We start from the raw sequence: 21,765 nt of genomic DNA, 5'->3' as shown, positions 1-21,765 counted from the left end.
GTTTGCAGCCATCCATATTTGTTTTAACAAGTAAATCAAGAGCATACTTGCCTTGAGACAAAAATAAGCCACTGGAGGTTCTGTGAACTTCTAACCCGAGGAAAAAATGAAGAGGACCTAAATCCTTGACAAGAAATAAACTGCTCAATTTGTGAATGAAGGCCTGACAATGAGAAGCATTTGGACCAGTCACAAGAATGTCATCTACATACACAAGGACTATAACCAGAGAGGGCTGAGTTTGAACAAAGAGAGACGAATCAGATTGTGAATTTGCAAAACCAAGAGAGCTGAGAGCATGAAACAGTTTGTCATACCAGGCTCTGGGAACCTGTTTTAAACCATAGAGAGACTTGGTAAGTTTGCAGACAAAGGATGACTGTGATGGATCAATAAATCCAGGTGGTTGCTGCATAAAAACTGCTTCCTTCAGATTGCCATGCAGAAAGGCATTACTGATATCTAATTGATTTAGAAACCAGTTGTGTTGAACAGCAAGTGTGAGCAAAATTTGAATTGTAACTGGCTTTGCAACCGGACTAAATGTCTCCTGAAAATCAACCCCTTCTTGCTGGTGAAACCCCTTAGCTACAAGACGAGCCTTGTACCTGTCAATGGTACCATCAGGTTTTCTCTTAATCCGGAACACCCATTTACACCCAACAATATTCTGATGGGGAGAGGAAGGAACTAAAGTCCATGTACCAGTGCTTTGCAATGCTTGATACTCTGCAGACATTGCTTGTCTCCAATGCTCATATTTGGAAGCCTGAGCATAAGTAGTAGGGACAAAGGTGCTGGTGTCAATAGGGTGCTTGGTAGCAGCTAAAATCTTGGGTTTAAAGATCCCAGCTTTGGACCGGGTGAGCACAGGATGTGTGCTTGTGGGAATAAGAGGGGGAGAAGAAGCAACAGGGATGGAGGATGGAACAGGGACTGAGGATGCAATAGGTACTGGAGATGCAGCAGGTACTGGAGATGCAGCAGGTACTGGAGATGCAACAGATACTGGAGATGCAGCAGGTACTGGAGATGCAGCAGGTACTGGAGATGCAACAGATACTGGAGATGCAGCAGGTACTGGTGAGGAAGGAGAAATAGGAGGAGAGGATTGTAGGGAAGACGGAGCTGCATTAGATAAGGGAGCAGTGCTGTCGAAGGTGGAGGAGTGAGACTTATCCCAATAAGGAAAGGGAAGAGTGAATGAGGAAGAAGAATTGGAGTCAGATCCCAATGAGACAGGGCCCTGTGACTGAGAAGTGCTTTTGAAAGGAAAATGATCCTCATGAAACAGAACATGTCTTGATATGTACACCCGATGAGATTGAATGTCCAAGCACCTGTAACCCTTGTGTTGCAAACTATAGCCGAGAAAGACACACTGGGTACTCTTGCCATCAAGTTTGGAAGAAGCATATGGTTTAAGCCAGGGATAACAGCTACAACCAAAAATTTTCAGCTTAGAATAATCTGGAGCTCTTTTGAAGAGTAGTTCCTAAGGAGAGGTGACCAGATTGGATAAGGGTAACCGATTAATAAGATACAAGGCTGTGCTGAAGGCTTCGACCCAGTATTGGTGAGGTACACTTGAAGCAACTAGAAGAGTGCGAGCTGTTTCTGTGAGATGTCGATGTTTACGTTCAACACACCCATTTTGCTCGGGAGTGTGGGGACAGCTATATTGATGACAAATACCATGAGCAGCAAGAAAAGAATTAAAAGCAGAACCAGTAAATTCACCTCCAGAATCAGATCTGAAAATTTTTATTCGATTGCCAACCAAGTTTTCAACATAAGCTTTGAAATTGACAAATACAGAGAACACTTCAGATTTTGCCTTCAAAGGAAACAGCCATGTGTATTTAGTGAACTCATCAACAAAGAGAACATAATACTTGGAACCACTGACAGAGACAACTGGAGCTGGACCCCAAACATCACAATGAATCAATTCAAGACTGGCAGAAGCACGACTAGTACTGGAAGAAAAAGGTAATTTGTGATTTTTACCAATAGCACAATCAGTACAAAAGAAGCTAACAGAATTGCTACCACTATGAGCAAGGTGAGCTTTATTTAAAATCTTTCTAAACATTGCTGTAGATGGATGGCCAAGCCTTCTATGCCATGTCTGAAGAGAAGCTTTAGTGCTAAGAAAAGCTGATGGGGCAGAAGTGGAGGGAATGCCTTGAAGAGGATAGAAACCTTCATGGACCGGTCCTTGAAAAAGCATCGTCCCCGTAGAGCGATCCTTGATTGTAGAACCATCAGAATCAAGGGTCAATGCACAACAATTATCTTTTAAAAACTGATAGGCAGAGAGAAGATTGAATTTCATCTTGGGAACATGAAGGACATTGTTCAATCGAAATGTAGCAGACGGTGTTTTAATCAAAGAAGTACCAGAATGATGAATGGACATACCTTGTCCATCACCAATGTAAACATTCTCTTCGCCGGAGTAGGGAACAGGAGAATGAAGAGCAGCAATATCATTAGTGATATGAGATGTAGCTCCAGAATCAATGAGCCACGGAGAAGAAGTTTTAGAATTCGTGTGAACACACATAGCAGCCAATTTGGCAGGGGGTATTTTGCCAGCATACGCATGATTCATGTGTTCATAGCAATCAATAGCTTCATGCTCAAGAGAATGACAGATTTGACAAGACGTTTTACCCCCAAAATAAGAGCCAGAGTTGTTGTGAGTAGTGCGATTGAAACCACCAGAGTTATAGCGATTTCCACCAGAATTATGACGAAAAGAACCAGAGCCATTTCCTGAATTATGAACATTACCACGAAATTGAGAAAAGTTCTTGGAGTAGTTACCACGATTGTGGCGCTGAGAAACCCCTTTGCCATTACCACGATTGTTCTGAAACCTGGGAGGAGCATTGAAATGTGCAGCATAGGCTTGAGGAAAAGGAGAGTATGGTGGTGTAGGCAAAAGAGGACCCTGAGACTGAGCGACAAAGGCCTGAAAAGGTTCTTGAGCGGAAGAGACAGCACCTTTCTTTTTGCGATTCATGAATAATTCCTTGTTTATTAACAAACCATGCAGTTCATCCAAAGTAGTAGAAGAGATGCGCAACATAATAGAGTCAATAAACGACTCATAGTCATCAGATAAACCATTGAGAGTGACAGCAATAAGATCCTGATCAGAGACTGGAGAACCAGCCGCCGTTAGAGCATCAGAAATACCTTTGATGCGCTGCAGATACTCAGAAATCGAAGAATCACCTTTGTGGATGGCATGGAGACGAGAGCGGAGTTGGTGAATATGAGCAGCAGAGACGCCCCCAAATCGATTTTCAAGATTAATCCAAAGATCGTGAGACGAAGTTACACCAACAGTAAAATGAATGATTTCTTCAGAGAGAGTAGAGTTAAGCCAAATCAGAATGTTTTGAACCTTCTCATACCAAGCTTCATAGGCAGGATTAGGGTTTCCAGTAAGACAACCATGCTGATCAAGAAGATAAGGTGGAGGAGGGAGCTCGGAACCATCAACAATACCGGTGAGCTTGTAGCACCTGAAGATTGGAGCAAATAGAGCCTTCCAAACTAAGTAATTATCACGCTTCAGCTTTGTAGGCACCATACAACTAATATTCTGGATAGTGATTGATGCAATCGACGAATGAGAAAAATTAGGGTTCATCGCAGAGAAATTGGGGGCGACGAAGTTAGACGATGCAGGATTTGGAGGAACAATTTCAGGAAGAGAAGGCGACGATGATGCCGTCGCCATTGTTGAGAAGAAGAAGCTCGAGATCAAGAAGAACGAACCGCAAAGAAAGGAGGATCGAAAAGCGGTGAAGCAGAGAGGCGAATGATACCAAGATAGAAAGAATACTTTCTGTATTTCTGTTTTCTTAATGAAGAAGAAATTACAACTGAGTATATATACACTTTGCTAAATAAACTTAGTGACTAATGACCACTAGATTAGCATCTAATAACAGAGATTAGTTACAACCAAATTACAGCTGTGAAAACATAAAAATATCTAATGATGAGGTGTCCCTTTAGTATTTACATTTGACAAGCTCAATGAACTTTTCTCGTTGGTTCAAGTTTGACTCTCCAATCTTATTGGCTCTCATTACTTTTTCATGCAACCATATTCTTCTAGAAAGTTGGTTTAAACAAGTTAATCTGGCTCAATATAGCCATATTTGTGACATAGAACTTGATCAAAAGAAAACAACTCTTGATTCAACTATAACTTTAGTCATTTAAACTTGAATTCAAGGTCTCTTTCCGATAAGATGGAGAGATTCTATGCACATATGTCACTAAACTAAATGTTCATCCAGTATGCGTGCATGTTGAATAACTTTTAGGCTGCAGGGTTGGCTCTAAGAGCACTTCCAGCGTGTGCTCTCCTCCGAGGGACAGGCCCGCGAACAGTGGCAGAGAGCCCGAGCAACCAAGCTCAGTGTGTGCTGGCGATGGAGCCCAAGCGGGCCCGAGGGAGAGGCCCGGCACGAGTTGCCAGTTCAAGAGCCTAAAGGCAACGTGACGTGGGCTGACGTCAGCCATAATATAAATTTAATAAAAATATAAAATATTAATAAAAAAAAAGTAAAAAAAAAATTTTAAAAAATGTAAAACCCAGGCTTCGAACTCAACGGCTCTCACTGGAGTTCGTCGCTGAGGTTGATGAACACCACAGACAAATGGAAGAAATCCTCCTCTACTGCAACTGCCGCCGCACCCCACACCGCCTTCGTCCCCACGCACTCGCGATCCTCCTCCTTCCACTGGCGCGCCCAGATCGCACGATTTGAGATTTGTTTTTGGGGGAAAGAGGAGAGAGAGAGAGAGTTTGGTTAGGGAGCGGAGAAGGTCGGGACCGTTGATAGAGGCTGAGGTGCGTGGGATGTTGAAGATGGAGGAAGAGAGGCGGTGGTGGTGTGGTGAAGATGGAGGAAGAGAGGCGAGGAGGGTTTGGGTGCGTTGGGGGGGGGACACGGGTTGAAAATCTAGGTGTGGGTTGAAAATCAAGTGAGAGAGAGCTGCTGAACTTGAAAAAGAAAGAAAGAAAAACACACAGAATGGTGCGTTGGCACCATGTGAAAAGAAGAAAGAAAAAAAAAAAAAAAAAAAAAAAGAAGGTTTTGGAATGGTGCATCAGCACCATGTGAAAATAACAAAGGTTTTGCACCATGTGAAAAGAAAAAAATTTAAAAAATAAAAATAAATTTTTTAATACAAAGTGGTACAATAAGACCGATTAAAAATCATATCCGAAATTACAAATAAAATTATTTTGTATTATTTAAAATAATAATAATAATAATAATTTATTACCTATTGCCAGGGCTATTCAAGTGCAACGGTGAAGATGCAAAAGACGGTTACTATTTATTAAGGGTAGTTACTGTTTATTGAGTGGATTAAATAGTGAATAGCCTGGGGTAGGGTTTCCCACGGTGGAAGTGCTCTAAGAATTTAGAAACCCTAGTGAGCTTTTAGAGTGGGGTCCTAGAGTTTTCTGACTCCAGCTCTTTTTACATTGATATGTATAAAATAAAAAATTCGCTCAATACATGAAAAATCTATTTCTACATAAAAATCATTAAAAAATTAATATCAAAAGAAGAAAGATACACAAACATTACTTAAATATTATACGTCTCATGTTTTTAGATGCAAATGTACTAATTAAGTTTATATAATCTAATTTTTCAACCAATTCTTTTTCAATTGATAAAATAGTTAACCCATTCTACCTTTCTGATGACATAGTTAATCGAAGATAAGATTTGATCAACTTTAATTTTGAAAAACTTTTTTCTGCAGAGGCAACTGTAACTTGTATGGTTAACAAAATTTTATAAGTAACCCTTGCATTCGGAAAACAGCCATCCATTTGTCTAGATAGTTCAACACTTTCATTACCCAATTTATTTCATTCGGTAAAGTTTCTCTCAAGATTCTTAGCCCAATAAATAAGTCTTACAAATGTTGGGTTTAGCAACTCAGCCCAATAGACTATTGTATTTAGACAAAAACTCAAAATCCGTAAACTTCTTATTTGAACAGACACAAAATTTGTAATATTGATATATATATATATATAATAAAATTAGGGGCCCTTCAAAGTTAAGGCGAGTGGAGGCCCTAGGCGACTAACCTACTCCAACTACCCTCAGATGACATTGAGATAGTAAATCAAGTGGTGTTACCACTTATCAATCCACCTATGTGAAAGCGCATATATCTATCTTTTGATGCTATACATTACGTCTATAGTATAGCAATACCATAAACACAAGAATTAGCAACATCGAATGAAATGTACAACATTGAAACTAAAACATTTCTTTTTTACATTATGAACTTAGGTGTAACGATCGATTCCTTGTGTTTTTTTGTCAAACAATATATTTTGTTAGATTAAATGTTATATTAACCACTAACGGGGTTTGACTCTACGTCTTCATGCAAAAACTCAACATCTTTCCACTGTATATATTTATAAACTTATTTGTGCGTTTTGAAAAGTGAAAAAAAATGAAGCTAATTACACGGGTAAACTACATATATTTATATATATGTTGTATTTTCTGCGTTCGTTTGGCGCCGTGAACGGTAAGACGTTTCCTTGTTTGTAGACTGTGACTTGTGTGAAGCTAGTAAAACATCGCCGTTGCTTTTCCGCAAGCCACGGGCGGAGAAAACAAGAGTGTCGACGTGCAACGGACGTGTTGTTAGTGGCAATTTTGTGAACATCAGTGCATGGAAAGGGTAGCTTGGTCAACTCAAAAACAGTTAGCTAGCCGTTACCAAGCGTTTTTAATTCGTTAACTTTCCTCATCCTTCCTTTTTGTGGTCCCCATCCGTTCACTTTCACAACCTGGCAACCGGCAATTAGGGCTTTCATTTGACGCATACAACCTGGATGCATGAAAAAAACTTTAATAATTACGATAGTGCTTGTAAGACTATTTTACCGAACAATTACAGAGGAAATAAGGAGTGGAATCCGCGGGACAAAGAGATTTAATTGTGAGATGTACATTATTTTACCTATTGTGTTTTTATTTATGATGATAAAAAAATAAAAGATAATATATAATCATATATTTCTTACCACAATAGTGTTATAACTCTAATAGGATAATATATAATCATAGAAATATGATATAATCTAATAAATATATCTCAAATATTTTAGGATTTACACGATTATATTCTTATATTAAATATGACTGCAACACTCCCTTGAGTGTGTAAATACTCAAACAAAACATCACATCAGGTCTGCACTGGATGAAGTAGATTAGTTAATGAAGTTGTGGCACAACAAGCGATGGCGAGTCTCAAATTAAAGAAAGTACGCATTGGTAGTAAAAATATCAGCCCAATATCTTCTAGGCCTCGTCAAGGCACTAGTTGGCTGGTCACCACCCATATTAATATCTAGGTTTTTGAAAATAAGAAAAATAGCGTTTAGACATGTCTAGGCATCCGCTTAGGTCGCGACTCTACTTATACATAAAATAAATAACTTTTGTTTTATATTTTTTTCATTCAATAAATTGTAAGAAACTTATTAAATATTTTAATGCACACTCATTATATGTTTATTCCCTATGTATTCAATATTGTTATAATATTTTATAATCTATATGTCATTCTATTTTGCAATTCATGTATCACAAATACAATTATGTATTTAAAAAAAAAAGTAGACATTTAGTTATATGTTATTGTTGTCAAATCGACGGTGTGTGCAGTGGAATAAATGAAACAAAACACAAAATTTACTATATTCCTCTACAGTCAGTGTGACTGGAGTACGTCATCGGGGCAGCAGTGCTGCTTTCATTATAATTTGGAATAATAAGAGTACAAAGATAATTCTCCATATTATCTCTCTATTCTTCCTCTTTTCTTAGCCATGTTGCTTCTATCCTCATTAGTGTCTCTTCTCATTCTTCATCTCTCATTCATTTTACAAGCAAAGAGAACATTATTTACTTTACAAATTTTCCACAAATGAATAGTGAAAATACTGTGCATAAATAGTAACAACCATTCATGTGGCCCATCCCATATTATTCACAATACTCCTCCTTGGATAACCATAAGTCTTCAATTGACTGGTTAAAGTCTTGATCTGTTTTGGATGCTCCCCCTGATGAATATCTCCCCCTGATTTCAAATCATTTAGACTAATAGTTGATCATTCTGCTTCAGTCTCTTAGCAAGAAGAGTTGCCGAAAATGTGCTTTACTTGTTGTTAACTTTCCACATGCTTGTTCTTGAACTGGGCTACAGGGTCTTCTGATTTCCTCCAAAAGTTTGAATTTACTTTATTTATCTATAGCTGAATTTGATTCAAGGGTGATGGACACTTGATCTTGAATCGGACTTGTGATTTCTTCAAGGGCCTTGGGGTTTGTTCTTGAATGAAATGGGACCATGAGCGACTTCATGTGACAAGTGATCTTTGGCTCCGTCGGGGATGAATCAGCACGTGTTTTGTTGTGCTTGTCTCCACATGCTTCAATGTATCATTTTTAGTTGTCTTATCTGTTCCCCTTGCAAAAATGGTATTTTCCCTGATTTTCTGCCATGCATGTGTGGCATCTTCTCTTGTAGTATTTGTTCACTGATGCATGAGTGGAATGCAACTCTAACATTTGGATGGTTCATCACTTCTTGGTGACTCATCTATGCGTGGCAGCTTCAGTGTAAAGAGCCAACAACGGGCTAATTATTCTACGATGTTGGTGACTTGAGACCTAGCTCCATTAACAGTTGAAGATGGCTACTTGAGAGCAATTCCAGGTAAGCAATCATGAAAGGTTCCAGGCAGTCAGTTCCTTACCGAAAGTTTGATTGGAGGTTCCGACATATTGTTTTCTTTATCCTTGTCTTTGTAGGTAAGAACAATGACAAAGGAAATGACAGGGAGAAAGCATGATATGAGATACTCTTGCTTTCGACCTTGATGATATGACTGAAACTTAACTCATAGAATGACTGATCCACGGTATAGGCGCTAAAGCTATCTTCAAATGGCTGACTTTTCAAAGATAATAAAAGCCCATTCTAACTTATCCCATCATGACCAAAAGCCTAGCCTACTAGGCTTTCTTGTCTTATTATAATTCCATCACCCACCCATGCATCCTGATCCCCATTTAATAAATTTCAAATTTGTTTTAAATTCATTTTTGGCTACTTGTCCATTTGTCACCACCACCTCACATCAGACATCCCAAATTAATTTGAATTGTACTGCTTGTTTGGGGATATAATCTGCATCATATCCCGTTTAAGAATATGCCAAGATAATTCATATTAAAAAATAATTATTATGATAAAAATCATAATATTATCCTTCAATAATAACAAAATTATCTTCACTCTTCGATCCAACGGTTGGTAGCTATGCCTACTCAACGGCCTTGATTGCACAGACCGATGATGTAATTTTAGGTCCAAATAGGTTCAAATTCACTTTTAACGAGAATCGAACTTAAGACTTCTCACTTACAAATGAACAGGAATACTATTAGATCGTAGTACTACGTGACATGTCTAGGTCATTTGTTTTGTTTCTAAAGATCGAAATGCAACACGAACTTGTCGGCTCATCTTAGCAACATTGCCGTTAACCAATCACCCAATCACGACTATGACTTCAATAAGAGAGTTTCGGACATTCAATTTAAAGTATTTATTTAAGTAAAAATCACAAGAAGTGAAAGGAATTGTATTAATTAACCAAAAGCATATATTCGTATTTTGTATAACCGTGGGTCAAATCACTTGAATTATACAAAATCGTCGACAATCATAGGCAAGACCAAATCAGAGGGAAACATATATAAATGTTAATAGTAAATTGTATCAAAGCTCTTGACATGATTAGAAGTTTAGAACGTAGAATCGAGCTCCAAGTTATGAGTGAGAATGATACAAGCCATATAAATTTATAAAATCCTCGCAGCATCACATCAGCATCATGGTCATCATCACATCATTGTCGACTCGCACCGAATAAGAGGAAAGCGTCCCCGAAGCTCATGGGAAATTTGTTTCACATGCGAATTATCATTCTTCTTTCTTCGTTCATTGTGCCTTTTTACTTTAACTTTTATTTTTCTAGAGAGACAATTCATGAATCTGTATTAATAGTAATACTGGATGCAGAGATAATTTGCAAGTTAGGGTTTGCATGCTGTTGGCCCATGAATTTTTTATTTTTTCAGTTAGTCTATGACACTCTCTAGAAAGAAAAAAAAGGTACCGGTACTTTTTAATTTGAACGATGATTTTGTAATGCAATCACGTCAATGTAAAAAAGTTCACTTTAACGGTGTAAAAGGACATCCACAACGTAAACACTAACCTTATTATAGTCGTTCTAAATTATTAACTAACATTTTAGACTGTGAATTTTGATGATTAATATAGTGTAACTTATATCTTTGTAATTCAAGCGTTGAACTCTTAACTTTATGTTGTGATGCTGTTAAACGTGAAAGTAGAGAATTCAAAAATAAATAACAATAAAAGATAATTTTATTATAATCACTAATAATTTTATTAAACAAAAAGTACCATTACTTTTTGTAAAAGGTACCGTAGCGTTTTTTTTCTTTAAAGAAAGAGGAAGGCAAGGCTCGTTATGGTTTTTGCATTGATTCCAAACAGTTGAGAGTTGCAAACAAATAATACAAACTAAACCACCAAAATGATCATGACTTATGTGGTGCATGGCAAAGTGACATGTCAATGTTGCACAACTAACACATATAATAAAACAAAATTTGACGAGGAAATCCAAACTTTTCCATAGATGCCGTGCATTAGGGTAAATGTGGGTAGGTTTGAGTTTGTTCAGCTATGTATATATTAATTCTCTTCTATATATCTAACAATGCCCACACAATTATATTATTTATAGTGCCCGAATGCCAAAGGACCTGCCTCAGCTGCCTGCCCTGCCTGGCCTCATGGCCGCGTGGTCCAAATATTAATCCACCGCCTCTCTCAAATCATGTTTCATTTGGTATCCGCCGACATTACAGTTTTCATAGCCTACCCATATATACGTAGAATGAACTAAGTGAGCCCTCAATAATCTCGAGAGCTAGTTGTGATCAATTACCTGGTTATCATTGATCATGAAAAAATGGATTAGAATCTCATGATTACCGTTCAGATTTCGTCCAAATCACAAGAAACAAACATTTTACCTTTTCGAATCAGTGTGAACAAATTGGATTAATTTTGATCCAATTCCATATAAGTGTAATTTATGCCCTTTTTAGCTTTATTTTGATCAACAATTGTCTTTTATGATATATTTAAACTTAGTATCAACAATTGTCCATAAAAAAACTTGATTGTTAAATCAACCAATCATTTGTAGTTCGGTTAGTTTTGAATTACGTACCCTAACTAAATTATGTATCCCATCTAGATCTAGTATATACCTACGTCCCAAAACCTAATGATGAATAACTACATGAAAAAGGAAGAAGCATATTGAATTGATATATAATTATTCATGAACGTAGTGCGTACTTATAGGCTTAATTATAATCATACATCTAAACTTGGTTGGTTCCTTCTAGTTTTGGAGATGCCCAACAAGGGTTAAAGGATGATCTAGTTGTACTCCGAAGTGTTTGGGTCACAGGATGTGCACGATCCTCGTAAGAGAAGATGGAAAGTGAAATCCAAAAACAAACTCAATTATCCACCATCAACATGTGCTGAATTAATTAATGAATAGACTTTTGTCTAAATAATATTGTCATTTGCATGTAGTTTGGCAAGCATATATATGTATTGTTGCTTTATCCATTTCTATATCATATACAGGCTGTATGAAAAAAATGTGCCCCTTCCCCCGAGATCGGGGGACCTAGGCCATCACCTTGCCCGACTGCCCTCAAGGTTGGCCCTTCAATACAAGGGTGTAATATTGAGATTATAAGTCTGTATACAAGGGCGTCATAACCATATCCTTTGTTTGGAGATATTGTTCCTCATCTTGTACAAGTGTAATTTATCAACTCTTTCATTCATCCATATCAAAATAAAAAGAATAGTACACCTCGTAAAATGTGTTCTTCATACCCATAAAATTCTCCGTTTGGCTAGGGAGCTATCCCGGACTCTAAAGCCATCTCCAACCGAAGGGTCCAAAAGGTCAAAGAGCCAAAAATAGCCCAAAAACCGTCTCCAACCGAGGACTAGGCCAAATGGCTTGTGGGCCCCACTGGACAAAAAAGGGCCAAAGGGCCAACTGACTAGCCCAACCCAGCTAGTCCCGGGTCAAGCCAAAAATTTGAATGCAACTGCTAGTTGACGTCCGCTAGCCGTTATATTTGATTGCTTTTTTTTTACAATTTTTGTTTTTTATATTTTTTTGGGCCAAATTTTTTTTTTAAAATATTTAATTATAGGCCCAAAGGTGATTTGTTCAAAGCTGAGCGTTGAGATGTGGCTTTTATAAGTATGTTTGGTTACTCAAATCTCTCCCTCTCCCACCCACTTCCTTTTTTTTTTTTACTTCCTCTCCCACAGCCGATGTGGGACTCTCCCACCCACTTCCCCCTTTTATTTTATTATTTTTTTTATAAGTTGTATTTTTTAAATTTTAGTTATAGTTTTTAAATTTAAGTTGTAGTTTTTAAATTTAAGTTGTTGTAGTTTTTAAATTTAAATAATAAATTATGTTTGACCCTCGGTTGGAGATTGTTTTGTATGACAAAGCTAAAACGAGTTCTATGGCCCCTTGGCCCTCGGTTTTGTGACAGGGTTAAAACGAGCCCTATGGACCTTTGACCCTCGGTTTGAGATGATAAGAAATATGGCCCTGCACTGTTCATTAAAAGATTAATTTATTGGAGGGCCAGAGGGCTAAAACAAGTCATCTGACCAACATTCGGTTAGAGATTGCCTAAATAGATAGATAAATTGAAAAGTCCATGTTTGGCAAAGTTTATTTTTTATTTTTTTTTTATTTTAAAGAATTAAAGTTAAGGGTAGTGTAAAATAAATTTTGGGTATAAAATTCATAATCGGGGGGAATTCGAACACAAAACTTTAAATGTATAGACAAACCTTCCTAACCTCTTAAATTACGAAACCAATTTAAATACAAATTTGGGTATAACTATCCGACTTGCTAATAAAACTTGAAAAAAAATAAGATAAGATTAGGGTGACACAGAAGACTACTGGAGATGCTGCAAAAGTAAAAAAATTCACTAAACAATGGTCCAATACATTGCATGATTTTTAACAAACAGTTATATTTTGGGACAGTAATTGACTTCATTAGACTCGAACAATTAATGTTGAGCTAATATTTTGTAAAAGATTTGTAAGCAGCCAGGAATGGATTACGGAATGTAAAACTAAAAGGAAGGAGCAGGAAAGGCTCATACGAATTTGCCGGAATCCTGTCCTCTAAATTCTAATGCGTTACATTAGGGCTGTTAACATGCAATATCATCTACAAGTTCGGCACAATTAATGGTAATTACAATCATTTGATGTTTATTTTGTTAAATAAACGACGACAGATATTGACTACACAGAAGAGAGAGAGAGAGAGAGAGAGAGTGAGAGATTTGATGTTTATTTTGTCAAATAAACAATGACAGATATTGACTACACAGAAGAGAGAGAGAGAGAGATTTGATGTTTATTTTGTTAAATAAACAAGGACAGATAATGACTACAGAGAGAGAGAGAGAGATTTGATGTTTATTTTGTTAAATAAACAAGGACAGATAATGACTACAGAGAGAGAGATAGAGAGATTTGATGTTTATTTTGTTAAATAAACAAGGACAGATAATGACTACAGAGACAGAGAGAGAGAGAGATTTGATGTTTATTTTGTTAAATAAACAAGGACAGATATTGACTACACAGGGAGAGAGAGAGAGAGAGAGAGAGGAGCCTTGGATGGAAGGGAAGGGATGATCGATGTATAATTTATTAATTTGTTAGGGCAACAATGGCCATAGTGTTATAGCCTCATAGGACATATGATCATACGAGTGCGTGTAAAAAATATAGTACATGTTGTCACATAGGTCTCATACCAAACATAAATGAACACCAAGTTCTAAACTACATGATTTATACCCCTATTATTCTAACAGTTAGATTTCATCTGAATAATTCAGAATGTGATACGTAAGTAGTTTGAAGATTGTTGTTATTAAATATACTCCTCTTATGAAGCAAAAACTTGTAACTCACCTGATTGAGAATGTTGATCCATGCGTCGTAAAGTCTTATATTTAAATTCTCACTCTCCCACTATCACTTCCACATTAGAAACAAAAAATCTTCTTTATAAAAAAAAATAAAAAAAGAAGTATTTTCACAAATTTGATGATATAAGCAAGCATAGACACAAGAATAAAACAAATTTGAATGACATATTATGTGATGTTATTAATTTACACCTTATAATGTCAATGAAACGAAATTTTATATTTAAAAATAACTAGACCAATAACATCACAAAACAATGCTTATCCTAGAAGACAGCCTAATAAACCATGTTTAGGAGGGATAAAGTTTGGTAAATGGGTTAGGCTTCGGTTAAGCACATCTCATGGACCCAATATTACCCATATTTGAAAATATTTGAGGCCATCATTAGTGGGACGCTCGTGCAAAAGATTTTTTTTTAATTACGGTATGGTACGCACGACTTACACATTTTAAATATATTTATATGCATAAATTGACAAAAGGAAAGTCAAATATTTGAAGTAAATGAATAATAATCTTAGATCATGCTAGAAGAAACCTCTCATAAACCAATTAAAGTAGCTGAATTCACATAATAAAATCGGTCTCTATTGAATTTATATTAAGAATAGATAAAATAATATTTAATAAACAACTGATTAAATCACATTATTGCTAACCCATTGTGAGGCTAAGCCCACCCCTTCCTCCTTAGTATAGATAATATCGTTTGTTCAAAAAAAAAAAATCATTTGACAACTAATTTAATCACATTATTATCAGCATGCGAAAGACTTTCTTTATAACCGGCATTACACACCTTTTAAGATGTTTTAAACGTGTTTAAAAATAGAGAAAATAATATTTAATAAACAACTGATTGAATCACATTATTACTAGCTTATTGTGAGGTACTAATTATTAAAAAAAAATGTACAAAAAAAATTAATTATTAAAAAACATTGTTAAAATGACGAAAATACCCTTGTCACATTTGTTGCATGATTTTGAGTTGCTTTTGAAGTTTTTTTGTTTGAGGGGCATTTTTGTCCAATTACTTTTTTTGTGAAGCTTGTGACACTAAAAACACTGTTCATTGAGCTCTTTGCTTTATATATAACTAGCCTCTCTGCACGCACTAACGTGCGTGCGAGAGGCATTTTTGCATCACGGGCGCTACGCGCCCCTAAAGGTGTATTGTGTTAGTTTTTCCCATTTTAATTGTCAAGATATACTTTAAATGTATTGTGCAAAGAGGAACTTTTTTTATCATGCACGTCCTAAAAAGTTATCATGTTTTTCGTTTTTACTTTGTGTAAAGTAATGATTTAAATGTTATTCATGCACTTATCCAACAACATACGATTTTAGATGCAAGTTCCTACCTAAAGCCTATGAACAATAGCAAGTATATGTAAATAAAAAAAAAAATAGTAGATGAAAACAGTAAGTACTCGTAGCAAAATACAAAACAATTTAAATGTCAAAATATAAATCCTACATAACAATATGTACATTATTCACAATACTCATAGAGTCTATATGTCACTGTTTCTTTTGAAAAGAAAGTTTACATATTGACATCAATGCTGCAATTTCCACCCATTTGTTCATGATTGATGCTTCAAATTTTCATTGCCAATCTACAAACGATAGTGAGAAAATTAAAAATCAAATAAAAATAGTTAATTGATAAGTGAGAAATGCATACTGAAAGGTTATCGTTAATAAAGTTGTTACCTATTACGAATCACCATAATTAGCTGGAATGAAGCAAGACTTCTTTGTATACTACATTCCGTGTAAATACACCTTGTTGGCCTACTATGGAGCCACTTTTTACTAACAAGGTTGTGGTTGACTTTGAGACCCCCCTCGATAAAGCCACATATAATTGTCCATGGCTGAAGACATGATCTGGAAGGTAAATGCCTACATGTGGTATTGTCTGACCTTGAGATTTGTTTATAGTGATAGAGAAACTTAGTTTCACTGGAAATTGCTTTCTTGTAAGTTCAAATGGAAGCCCAGCAGTATCAGTACTTTTGAGAGGGATTCTTGGTAAGAAAACTCTGGATCCGGCAAATTGTCCAGTTAGAATTTCAGCATCAATAAGATTTCGGTAATAACCACGACACAATAATCTTGTACCATTACACAATCCCAATTTCGGATCAATATTTCTTAAAAGCATGATTGGAGCACCTCTTTTCAGAGTTAACTTGTGCGGAGGCAAACCACCAAGTGAGATTGAATTCAAGAACTCTGGCTGATACAAATTCCTTGCGTCATCCTCAACTGAATCAAATGAATACATTGTCTCTTCTAAACCCGGAAACATATTGATTATCTTTTCATTCAATATATCAACGTCTTCATTTGTAGGAGTTACCACTGCCCTTTCCACCATGTAGGTTGCATCATTTATATGATCCTCTAAGTCAGGGAAGATTTTGGCAATTAATTGATTAATGGAATGCTCACTCTCCCATGGTATCACCATGCATTCAGGTAGTTTTACCATATCATCCATAATAACATCTTCATTCCCATCACCAACACGAAGTAAAAATTCTGAAAATTCACAATCATTTATGGATCTCATGTTTTGTTTGAGTTTTAAAATCTTTACTTGTGACCAAAATGATGCCTTAACAACACTTGCTTGGATTAGTTCGGACTTGGTTCCTTTCCGGATAACAGGAAGAACTTGTCGAAAATCTCCCCCAAATATCATTATCTTCCCCCCAAATGGTAAGTCAATATCTGTTAAGTCTCTGAACGTTCGATCGAGTGCTTCAAATGCATGACGATGCGTCATTGTTGCTTCATCCCAAATAATTGCCTTTGCCTTTTGTATTAGCTTTGCTAAATCAGATTGTTTACCGATCGAACACATCGATGATGCATCGAGACTAAGTGGTATCTTGAATTTAGAATGTGTTGTCCTCCCACCAGGCAATATCGTAGCTGCTATTCCAGATGATGCTGTTGCTAATACTATGTGCCCCAACCTTCTCAAGCTTGCTAACAATGCGCGATATAAGTAAGTTTTTCCAGTTCCACCGGGACCATCCACAAACAAAGTTGCATTATCCGATCGTTGAACTGCACCCATTATTATGTTAAACGCACTTTTTTGGTCATCATTTAAGCGTTCAATTGCATCAAGATCTTGTTGTGGAATACATATGGATATTTCATCTTCAATACATCCGGTCATTCCTGAACTTGATTCATTTCCTCTTGTCATTTGGGGCAAATCAAACTCGTTTATACTCTTGTTAAATTGAACCAAAAGTATGTTCAACTCACGCAAGAGTATGTTGGTAGCAAGTGTGGGAGTTATGTTAGTCATGGAAACATAATCTTCCATCATGAATGGACAGAACTCATCCCATAACCCTCGAACACCAATTGGTGCACAATATACCAATATGGTGACGAATAATCTTCTTAAAGCCGACGACATCTGAATTGTGGAGGCCTCTAACAAACATTGTCGAATACTGTCATCTCTTTCTAACAAACCTCGTTGTTCTGCTGCCTGCTTAAATGTTGGATGCAAAACCCCATTAACTGTTCTCAAGTTTGTGAAGGATGTTGGTCCTTTAACATGATTAAGAAGAATCCGAAGGTAAAATTTTTCGCCTTCAGCAGGTGAAACTGCATATATTCGCCCAATAACCTTGTTACGATTCTTTCTTTTAGACCACTTTCTTTGAGCTTGAATCCATCTGTAATGTGATGGTATCTCCATGTATAAATAATGTCGCGCTTCTACATCCACATGATTAAGTGTAAAAAATTCAGTCAACATTGTCTTTCTTGTACTCTCATCATGTAGAATATTTGTTATGCTTTCATCGGCACGAAACTGAACTTGGTGCATATTAGGAAGATGTATTTGCATTCGCTCAACAGATGGATAAATTCGATTAATAATGAACTTGAATATTTTCCATAATGCCTCTGGTGCGCAAACCCATCTTGCATCCTGAAACTGCTTTATTTCATCATATTGAGGGTCTGATTGCACTTCAACTGTCACTCTGTCTGGGCCTTTGTAAACATACTTATATAAGTACTTGACACTTTTTATGCTTGCGCAAATTTCGACATTGATGTGACAATCATACCTTAACAGCAACCATGGATTATATGGAATGACCCAACTATTATCAACCATTATGTTTCCTTGTCGATTAAGTGAGACGGGCAATCGATTTCCTCGCCTTTGATAAATTGGATACGAATCATTCCCTTGAACGGTGACTGGTGCAAATGGTTTGGGAAACTTTCTCTTACAACTCCCATTTTTCATACATGGAGATAGAGGATTATGAATCCCACACGGGCCATGAATCATATGCTTTAACACCACATTATAAAGTTGAGGCTCTACATCTTCATTTGGTATTTCAGCTCTAACAATTCGGTCATACTCATCTGGGTTATTGATCTTATCATTTTCATCTAACACAACCAGCATATGCACATGTGGAAGACCACGTTTTTGAAACTCAATAACGTATGCGTAAGCAACAACACTGCCCAATACCCCCTTTTCAATGATGTCTTCTTTTAGTTGCTCAAGTTTTGCACGAAATACTCTAGTGAGTAAGTCAGGGCGATCTTGTGGAGTTTGTCCAGCGAGTAATTCGCTTTTGATTTCTTCCCAACTTGGGTTACATGTCATGGTAATAAAAAGATCTGGCTTTCCGAATCTTTGAACCAAAGTCATTGCGTCTTGATATCGTTGGTACATGTCACGTGGGCTTCCAACAAATGATGATGGTAAAATAATTCTACGCCCGATGCTACCTAATAATATTTTATTTTCAATTAGCTGTATATATTGTACACACTTTAAGCAAAGTTATATTTCTAAATAACGATGACTGAAACGATATATATACCTGCATTGTGTTGACCTGCATTTAGAGAGTCTTCAAGTCCTTTGTAGAGATCCGCTCTAACTGTGGCTTGATTAGAACGCAACCATCTAAGTTTTTGTGATTCAATTTTAATGTAGTTATCTACAACATATTGTTGCAAGAGACGTCCACCTCGAAGCAAAAGTGATGATCCATTATGGCGTATCTACAAAAGCAAATTTCATATATTGCTTTTAATATAGGAATCATCATTCATCTATATATACCGGGAAGTAAATTATGTTATTAGTACAAACCTGTAACATATAAGCATAATAGTCGCAACATGTTATTGCTCTTCCACCATCATCACGACTGTTAACATCCCATCCATATGTACCGTAAGGCAGCAATAGTGGATATTGTAAGGGATCATAAAATTCAACATAGTCTCGGACGTGAGAAAGTCTTCCACTAATTGTCTCCACCACGATATCTCTTCCATTTGCAATTGTGGCATTATCTCCATCTATTATAATTGCCGCAACTTGTGATGCTGATGGTAGACTATACTGACGCCGATCTATTGGTTGCTCTTTTAGGATCAACTTGCAATTCGGCAAATCTTGGCGTTGTCCGAGGCTTCGCAATGTATGAACAAAAGGATTATGGTTGTTCAACATATGTTGTATCTTTTCAACCACACGTCTATCTAAAACTTCACTTTCACACATTCGGTTTTCAACTTCATGCTCAGTGTCATATATATAAGCTTGTAAAAATCGCGGTCTGTTCCCTTCATTTGGTAAAAGTCCACCAATCTTATGATATAATGCACCTTGAGCACGAAATGTGTAAATCCCACGACCACCAATATTAATTCTTTCATCCACGTGTACTCCCATTGAAGTGAACGCAAATGCATGATTGTAAGCTCGAATATTTTGCCTGAAGTGTCTACCCTCATTTGTTTGGTCAGAGAAAAGAGCAACCATTTCTGGTGGGGATTGTATTGGGAGTAAAACAATTCTTCCTTTCAAGCAACACATATTCAAAGTTTCTCGAGCAAACAATCGTGCATAGCAGTACGGACATGTGGTTGGAGCAGATAATTGGCAACCTAGGATACCCCGATTCTCATTATAATTTCTAGCACAATTGTGGTTTCTTCTTGCTCTGGTTTGGCGCACATGACAATTGGTTCTATTTGCATGTTCTTCTTCTGATATTTTTACATGAATATCCAACATTCAGTATAAGAATTTTCTTTGTAACTAATCACATATCTATATAAAGATAAAATTATATACTAAGCTCACCATTGTGGGGAGGAATTGAGAACATCCCATAAGATATTTGTGACCTATTTGAATGTGCCAACTGTCCCATATGAGTACGCATTGTAGTAGAAGTTTGGTCATCATGATTTGTGATATCTGACAAAACCCTTGAATTCGCGCTTTCATGCTCAATTTGTTCTAATAAATAGACCACATTATAATACGATTAGTTAAAAAATTTGTCTTTAATATTTAATATATTTAGTTGTGAGTCTAATATTTCGTAAGACTACCACTAAAAATAACTACAACATTGAGATCAATATGAAAGTATCGAAGAAAAGAATACAATGAGATTTCAATTCACTAAATTTTGTTCTTAAAAAATAACCTAATTTTTTAAGTGTGAAACAAATACAAATAAAGAAATTGAAATAAATACCAGGAATTTGTTGTTCTATATTACTGGGGTCGACCTCAACATCATAGTTAGCCAACTGAACCCGTTCTTGTATATTATTGGGACCTACTTGTTGCATAGTTAAAAGAAAAATTAGAAATTAGATTTTTTTTTTTTTTTTTTTGCATTAGTATGAGTTAAAGAAAAAGGAATATGAAATAAATACCAAGAATTTCTTGTTGTATGTTACTGGGGGATGTCATAGTATGATCATCATATAGAGTTGGAATTTGTTGTCTTTTTTCTTGTGCTATTAGACGTCGTCAAGCTAGATATCTTTGATGTTCTTCAGGACTCAATGATTGACGCCATTGTCTTGCACGACTTTGGCCACGCTCCATGGAAAAATTTATCTAAAAAATTAAAAAATAAATGAACCTAAATTGAATACAAATTATGTTACATTCCATAAATACGAAAAAGTCTACGTAGATGCCTATGAACAGAAGAAGAAAAAACATTTATCTACACATCACTATAATACAAAAGAACAAAATAAAATGATCACAAAATACTTTTGAAGTGTAATAGGTATTAGTGCAACGAAATGACGGGCCTATATACACTTCTCGGTTGGTGTTAGGACTTGGATATGATTTAGCTTTCATGTTTTTTTCTTTTATAAATTAGCATTGTTTATAGAGTTATAATTTTTATGTCAACTGGATGAGTAGAATTTTAAACTTTTTTAATACCCCTAAACCCTATCATAAATGACGGATGTGGGCTGGACATAATATAAAAAGTTTTTAGAAATGTGTAACCCGTAATAAGAGAACGTGGGTTGTACATGAAGATGACAGTTGCCATTTGTTTGGATAGTTGGATAGTGCTTATATAAAAAATCGGAGTGATGTTTTCATCGTCCATTTTTTTAATCTAAGGG

General features: G+C 36.2%; 2 protein-coding genes across 2 annotated transcripts; both read right to left on the bottom strand.

Moving 5' to 3' along the window:
• Positions 1–16,021: 16,021 nt before the first annotated feature.
• Positions 16,022–19,006, bottom strand: LOC148690856 (uncharacterized). The gene has a single exon (XM_088685029.1). The coding sequence runs from the start codon at positions 19,004–19,006 to the stop codon at positions 16,022–16,024; it is 2,985 nt and encodes a 994-aa protein (XP_088541155.1).
• A 402-nt stretch (positions 19,007–19,408) lies between these two features.
• LOC148690855 (uncharacterized) lies at positions 19,409–20,540 on the bottom strand. The gene is made up of 2 exons (XM_088685441.1): positions 20,459–20,540; positions 19,409–20,361 (listed from the first exon to the last, which is right to left on the bottom strand). Exons 1-2 carry the CDS (start codon positions 20,538–20,540, stop codon positions 19,409–19,411), a joined length of 1,035 nt encoding a protein of 344 aa, XP_088541567.1.
• Between the last annotated feature and the right edge of the window lie 1,225 nt (positions 20,541–21,765).

Source organism: Pyrus communis, chromosome 15, assembly GCF_041283825.1.
Source record: "Pyrus communis isolate YQ-2024b chromosome 15, ASM4128382v1, whole genome shotgun sequence".
Taxonomy (NCBI): Eukaryota; Viridiplantae; Streptophyta; class Magnoliopsida; order Rosales; family Rosaceae; genus Pyrus; species Pyrus communis.
The sequence above is the reverse complement of the archived record's forward strand: the minus strand, read 5'-3'. Positions and strand labels throughout refer to the sequence as shown.

Excerpts from the sequence above, each read along its gene's own strand:
- LOC148690855 (XM_088685441.1), bottom strand. The coding sequence starts at position 20,540 with ATGCGTACTCATATGGGACAGTTGGCACATTCAAATAGGTCACAAATA. Across the intron at positions 20,362-20,458 it reads CTCAATTCCTCCCCACAATG|AAGAAGAACATGCAAATAGA; the intron begins GTGAGCTTAGTA and ends TAAAAATATCAG.
- LOC148690856 (XM_088685029.1), bottom strand. The coding sequence starts at position 19,006 with ATGACTTTGGTTCAAAGATTCGGAAAGCCAGATCTTTTTATTACCATG.